The sequence below is a fragment of the Cyprinodon variegatus genome, unplaced genomic scaffold (genome assembly GCF_000732505.1).
Source record: "Cyprinodon variegatus isolate N-32 unplaced genomic scaffold, C_variegatus-1.0 Scaffold181, whole genome shotgun sequence".
Lineage (NCBI taxonomy): Eukaryota > Metazoa > Chordata > Actinopteri > Cyprinodontiformes > Cyprinodontidae > Cyprinodon > Cyprinodon variegatus.
Window position 1 is genome coordinate 1,094,955 of NW_015150634.1, and position 6,992 is coordinate 1,101,946.

Consider the following 6,992-nt stretch of genomic DNA (forward strand, 5'->3'; position numbering starts at 1 on the left):
GCAGGGTTTAGTCGTAAAGTGTGAGTTCACAGCTCACGATTTATGTTCGGCCCGAAGCTCTGATGCGATCTGCCTGCTCACACTGTACGTCTAAAAACCACTTCGGACTCAGCTCTGCAGTGAGATGGAGCTGCTCTGAAGCTCTCTATCCTAAAGCCAAACAAATAGAAGAGGGATATAAAGCTCACTATAGACATGAATAAAAGACATGGCTGAGCAAACGTGGCTACTGCAGTGGGAGGAAGAATAAAAAGAATCGTTCTTTGCGCATGTGCACTGAGCGTTTTGCCCACAACGGTCGGGAGAAAATCAAACATGTTTGACCTTAAGAATTCTGATCAGGAGGTGGTCGTGAGAGGCTGATCGCTGCTCGTAACCCCTTGTACAATACACGACTTACGATCAGGCCGAAAGTCGGGCCGATCGAAAGATTCTCACACAACTGGAAAATCGCCCAGAAAATCGCACAGTATACGCCGGGCTTAACTCTTCTGAAATGACTGTCGCTAAATCCTCTTCCCATTTTGTCTTGATGTTGTCTGTTGACACGCCAGTAAATGACATAATTGAGATATATAAATTAGAAATTTAGCCCTTTGAAGTTATGGGGATCTTTAGTATAACATCCACGTTTGAATCCTCTGGTAGTTGAGGGACCAGTGGGTTATACGTTTGAATAAAGTGGCGGATCTCAAGATATCAGAAAAAAATGGATTTAGGAATAGAGTATTTGTAAGCCAGATCTGTGAAAGTAGAAAAAGTATTATCTTGTTTCAAGACCGGTCTGCTTGAGTCTGAATCAGGCCATTGGAACGGAAACCTACCGATCATAGAACTCCTTTGCAGCTTTTGGTGAGTGGAAGACGTGCGTCTCATCCTCGAACTGAACCCGAAGACGTGCTGGATATAGCAAACTGAACTTTATGGTCTTCTCATAGAAGAGCTGTTAGCCGTTTATAAATGCTGCGAGTTTCTTCGCCAGGCCCGCAGACAGATCCGGATAGATCCTCAGCTTGGAACCTTTAAAACTCCACGTCGTGCATCCGGGACCACCGCATAGCCTTTTCTTTCTCCTGTAGGCGAAGGAAGCACACCACAAAGAGACGAGGCGGCTGCCCTTCTCTAGGTCTTTGGCCAGGAGAACGATGAGCCCGCTCCAACTCCGGGGGATTTTCAAGAACCTCTCTGCCCATTGCGTGCATTAGCAGGTCGGATACAAACATAACAGTTTGCTGGCCCTTTTCGCTGTCCTCTGGGACATTCAGGATCCTCAGGTTTGCTCAATGGGAGTGGTTTTCAAGGTCATCCACACGTTTGAGTAGTGTTTTGCAACTATAGGTGTTATATTATTTAATCTGACATCTATACTGTGGTAGCTGAAGATAAGAATATGGGCTTTCTGCATGGAAGTGAATCTCTAAGTACCTGGAACCAAGCACCTATAGTTGTTTGTCCAAAATTTAGCCAAAGAAAAAATGCTCAATGGTGGTTGTGAAGAGCCAAAGATGCGCCTGAGCACCGAGGTGAGCCAATCCAGGAAAATCCAACCCCCACCAAGGGAGGAGGAGAGATGGCCCAGAGGTAATTCCCCAGCCACCACAATGCCGGAGCCCCCAGGAGCTGCAGGGAGGAGTCCGTGGGCTCCGCCGTCAGCCAGCCACCCAAAAGTGGATCCGACCATGGGCCCCAGGGACGGGTGGAATACGCTTGGCACTTAGCGGAGACTTGAGATGTTCTTGGGAGAGGGAGCAGTTCGGCTTCTTATTTTGATGGTGAAGGAAGGAGAAGACATATGTGGACGATGACGTTCAAAGGAGTAGCTGTGGATGTGATACACTCTAATTGATTAAAATGAGTGCGCAAATGCCCCGCTAAACATACGTGAGCGGGACAGATATGGAGGATGTGTGATCTGGGGGTCATCCCAAGTGGAGTACTTTCTTGTGATTGGCTTATACAAGGGAGCTTCAGGATTGGTGGCAAACCATCCCTGCTTACAAAAAATGCATTTGTGTATCCAGGCATGTCAGGGCAGTCTCGAAAATTAGCACACAAATGCAGTGAAGTTTAAAGACCACTGCTAATTTGTAATTTAATTTATATTGTTAATGGACCAGAAATACTTTGGTGAATATTGTTCTGTACATGTGATTATCTTGTGTGCTTGTGTGAATCATGCTGTGCGTGTGTGGATCTTGTACTGTGTGTGTGTGGATTTTTTTGTGCTTGTGTGAATACCTCTGTGCGTGTGTGGATCTTGTATTGTGTGTGTGTGGATTTTTATGTGCTTGTGTGAATACCTCTGTGCGTGTGTGGATCTTGTATTGTATATGTGTGGATGATTTTTTTGTGCTTGTGTGAATCGTTCTGTGCATGTGTGGATCTTGTCCTGTGCATGTATGAATCACATATGTGTATTTGTGAAAATTGAGACTGATCCAGCTTCATAGCTCTTATAATATTTACACTAATGATAAAATTAATAAGTACACTTCCCTTGCAAGCAAACCAGAAAAACCTTAAATCACAGTTGTCTGTACCTTTAACCAAGTGAAGTTTCCATTAAACTTCATGCAAATGTAATCAACGGGATCTGGACATTCAATTAACTTGTTCTGGTCAGAGTTTTTAATACTTCCATAGGTGACCTTCTCTCGACTGTTTTTACTGTAGACTTCAATTTTTACATGGTGGTAGACACATTTATCTGAGGGGGTCATTTCTCTGTAGGAAAGATTATAGATATAGATAATCTGATCTCAAATTTAAAATAAGAAAAACATTGTTTTAGCTACGACTAATGAAACAACAAAATAAACACCCCATGATAATTGTAGGTCAATCATCACAATAATTGTACATAATCTGATCTTGGTCTTTTAAAAGACAATTATTTTATAGCTTAGAAATAAATAAATGGCAAAATAACAAAAAAATTTTTTAAAGGTTCTGCGATATACAGTAAGTCCTCTACACAGATCAGTTGTGATGTTTTAAAACAATTAATCTAAACAAAGGTGAAAGAGTGTAGGTTACATAACATAATATCTAGCATTTGTCCCATAACTACTTTTTAAGGTATATTGACATTTTTTAAATCTATGGTTACAAACAAACAGAACTTCTCATCATAGAATATAAATTAAAAAAAGCACAAATGATGCAAACATCAATCATCTTCTGCTGATTGCCAGCTAATTGACTGGAAACAGCTTTTGCACTGTCTCCTCACTTGTGAAAAAACAAGCTGCAGGTCTTTGAAATGATTTCTTACTTCCTTTGATGTGTAAGCAAGAGGATCCCAAACTATCACTGTTAGGGTTTCTGCTCCCTCTAGGCTGACAGGAGCAAATCTATTAGTCCTATGGTGCCCAAAAGTTTTTTTTACTCCATTTCCTAAAAAGGCATTAGTCTCTGTATAGTGACCCCCTTTGCAAGCTGGATGCAAGCAAGATAGACATATATAGGGTCTGTCTGTCTGTCTGTCTGTCTGTCTGTCTGTCTGTCAGACAAAGACAAAAGGAAAGAAAGAAAGACAGACAGACAGACAGACAGACAGACAGACCACCCACCCCAGCTCCTGCCTCCAGATGTTAAACTGTGGTGTGCTGCTGTCAGGAAAACTGCAGACATTAGTCTGACACTGTTTAGATTTTTATTAAAAGACAACACATCAATCAAGTTCCCACTCTGTGTTTTTGAAGACTTTGGCCACAAGCCCTGATCGCACTTTAAAAAAGATTACTGTATACAGCCAGCAGAATAGGCTGCTGTGAGCCCTCCCTTCTCCAAAGCACTGGCATGTGGTCCGTCTCAGCTGAAAGTCAGACAATGCCAATTCCCCTGTTTTGCAAAAATAAGAGGTTTTACTGACCCCAAACACCCAAGGTGGGATGTAATAATAATGCAAATTATATATGATGTAAATACAAAATGAAATTATGTTAATTTGGGTTCAGGTAAAGTATCAAAGAATACTTTAACAGGGTTTAAAAGTATAGAGTTTTGTATGTATTTAAAGTATTTCTAATCTCCTTCTGACTTGCCAATGTTGATATTCCTCTCTCCTTAATCAAATCATGGATCACTGTAGTCCAAAGTAGACGTAGAAAAGGCTGAAAGAAATGTTCGTACTTATAAGTTAACAGCAGTTATTGTATTTTTAGTTCAATCCTATCAAAACCAACCATAATGTTAACGTGTTGCATTTTAAGACCAGTAACTTTGTTGATCAATATACAGAAGTTTCGCCCTCATGTATTTGTTTCAGATATACTTTAAATAGCACAACATATGTCAGTTAATTTCTCCACTGATTTATTGTGGTTGCATTTTATATTAGAATATACTTTGGAATAGTATATTAAAATATTTTTAGAAGAATTGGAGAAGAACCAAGGAAGACATTGAGGTAGAGTTATCGTTCTTTATTGTGATGGAGTAGAGATTGTAAGGAATACAATAAATATAGTGATTTTTACTTAAAATGGGTTTTCATGACACATAAATAACAATAAAATGAACAACCTGAATAGTGAGTAAGATTAAGATTCTTACCTTGCAGCATAATTACCAGAATCAATAGCACTGATGTTTAAGAATAAGAGCGCTCCACCATGGTAATGTATCCTGTGTGTCTCTTCTGTGGTAATATTCTGTATCTCCGGCCCATCTTTGTACCAAGTAATATTTTCATCAGGCAGGTTAGGGTCCTCAATTTCAAAGTAAAATGATTCACCTTCAATGAGTTTAAAAAATTCCTCGTCATTGTGAATGCACGAAGAATCTGATGCTTTTGAAAATGAGGGAGAAAATTGTAATATATTAAAAACAGTGTTCAAAACATCTAGATGGAGTTAATAAAAATGTATCACAACACTAGCCTAGTAAACTAGCGGACAAAATCATTGTTGTCTGCGAGTGGTCTAGCCTCCATCAATGCCCCAAGCCCCAGCACTGGCGGGCCAATCACAACGCAGAGATGTGTTTTAAATTTTTGGAATCAAAGCGGGCTGGGATTTGAGGGCATGATGACAAAGCTGCACGATGTTGGAGAAAGCACAACAAGGAAGTTGGCAACAACTATTGAACAGTTCTCGTTTGACTCAGCTTTGGAATCAGTTTAGGAAGGATTAAACTTGGGGTTTTCGTTGAAACGTGAGCAGGAAGAGGCTCTACGCTCATTCATTTTTAAGAAGGACGTATTCGCCGTTTTACCGACAGGCTGTTTGTTTACACTCCCCTAGCACCTTTCTGTCGCGCTTACTACGTCACAGTCAGTCGCGCTCATTGGTCAGAGCGTTGGCCAATAGGCACAGACATGGTTTGAAAAACAACGGGTTGTTCTCATCAACAATCTTCCGATGTCTCATTCATTGGGGTCAGATTAAATTACACATTAAATCTCACATTTAGTCTGGTTTATCAGGCTATCACAACACTGCTTTCTAATTTCATGGATTGTCTTTTAACAAGACAGTTTGTGACATTTGTCTTTTAAACGGTGCTATATATATACGTAATCCTTTACCTTTTTCCTTATTAGGAGCCAAATAAATTAGGTACAGCAATGATAAACAGTTTTAGGTCTAAACAGAGGGTAGTCAAATGTATGAATATGTTATTTCCAGAATGTTCTTCTTTCTTTTTAAGTTGTAAAGGAAGTCTAATTCATCACACTTTGAGGTGTTTCCTTTAAATTTGCTCTCTGGTGTTTGTGTTGGCATCAGCCACTGAGACTCTCACCACAAATTATAAACGTGGTCACATTACATCACTGTTCTTACATGAACCATCTAAAACTGGACACATTTAAATGTCTTTAAAAAATCTGATGCAACCATTACCCCCCATTTGCAATCAAACTTGCGAAAAAATAACTCAACTTATAACTGTCATCTTTCACATTATTTTATTTTTGTTATATGTGTGCAAACTGTACCTGGTTTTGCTCGAGGTGCGGACATCAGCACGATGAGGGATAAGAGGAGCCAGGAGAGCTTCATTATCTAAATAAGAAAAAGTATATTGTAAATTAAGCAAACTTTTTTGTAGTCCTTTTTATTCTTGTCTGCTTTTCACACAAGCAGTTTAAATGTTCAAAAATTTCTTCTGTCTTTAAGGATCTTTTTCTAACAGAGCAGTGACACAGGAAAACCAGAGTACTGTTTCAGCAGAAGATTGTAATCTGGATGGTTACAAAATCCTTTTCCGGAAACAGTATCAGAAAAGCTTCACACACCAAGGGGCTTGAAGAAAATCCTCTATGTTCTTTTTCTTTGCAGCAGTCAATAAAGGAAACCCAGAAAGTATGCTGTAAAGAAGCTCAGCTGCAATTTTTGGGGATTACTACAGTGTTACTCCATTAATGGGCAGCACTGTGTCTATTCCTTTTTAAAATTTTGCTGGTGATTTCTTATATTCTTGCACACAAAATGTACAATAAAGGAATGGTTTTCGACATATAAGGTTTCCATCATAAAGCAAACACTTCCTGATCTACTATGAATGATGCATTACACACAGATCAATAAAATCTTCATTGCTCCAAAAAAGCAAATAAAAACATTCATCTTTCTACTTTGGCAATTTTGGCTTCATTTCTGAGAATTTGCCCCAAAGTTACCACTGCTCAGGGGTCAAAATAGATTTAAATTCATAAGATTTTGATATAAACAAATACAGAGAGAACTTACATAATTGCCTTGTAATGCCATGGCAATCCAGACCTAAATTGAATGAGTAAGCTAACTAAAATATTTAAATATCACAATACAAAGAAACATTTACATCATATTTAAATAGATGGAAACAAAAACTATGAGAGAGAAATATTCAAAGATCTATGTAGCTTTTTATCGGGCTCTTTATCTTTATCTAAAATAAACAGAATTTAATGAAATATTTTATCTGGATATCATTTAGGGATTCCTTTTGGTAGAAATCAAAGAAAGTTTAGTATCACCTCTTGTGAGCCGGAAGAAGTATTATTT

General features: G+C 38.8%; 1 protein-coding gene across 1 annotated transcript in view; it reads right to left on the reverse strand.

Annotated features, from left to right (window-relative positions):
- LOC107087355 (interleukin-1 receptor-like 1) overlaps positions 1–6,992 on the reverse strand; it is a 36,902-nt gene that overhangs the window by 18,588 nt on the left and 11,322 nt on the right. Inside the window, exons 2-4 of the mRNA XM_015378893.1 lie at positions 5,942–6,008; positions 4,558–4,792; positions 2,541–2,724 (exon numbers count right to left, since the gene is read on the reverse strand). Of these exons, the coding sequence (XP_015234379.1) occupies positions 2,541–2,724; positions 4,558–4,792; positions 5,942–6,005 (483 nt within the window). The 5' untranslated portion in view covers positions 6,006–6,008. The remainder of the gene's footprint in view (positions 1–2,540; positions 2,725–4,557; positions 4,793–5,941; positions 6,009–6,992) is intronic.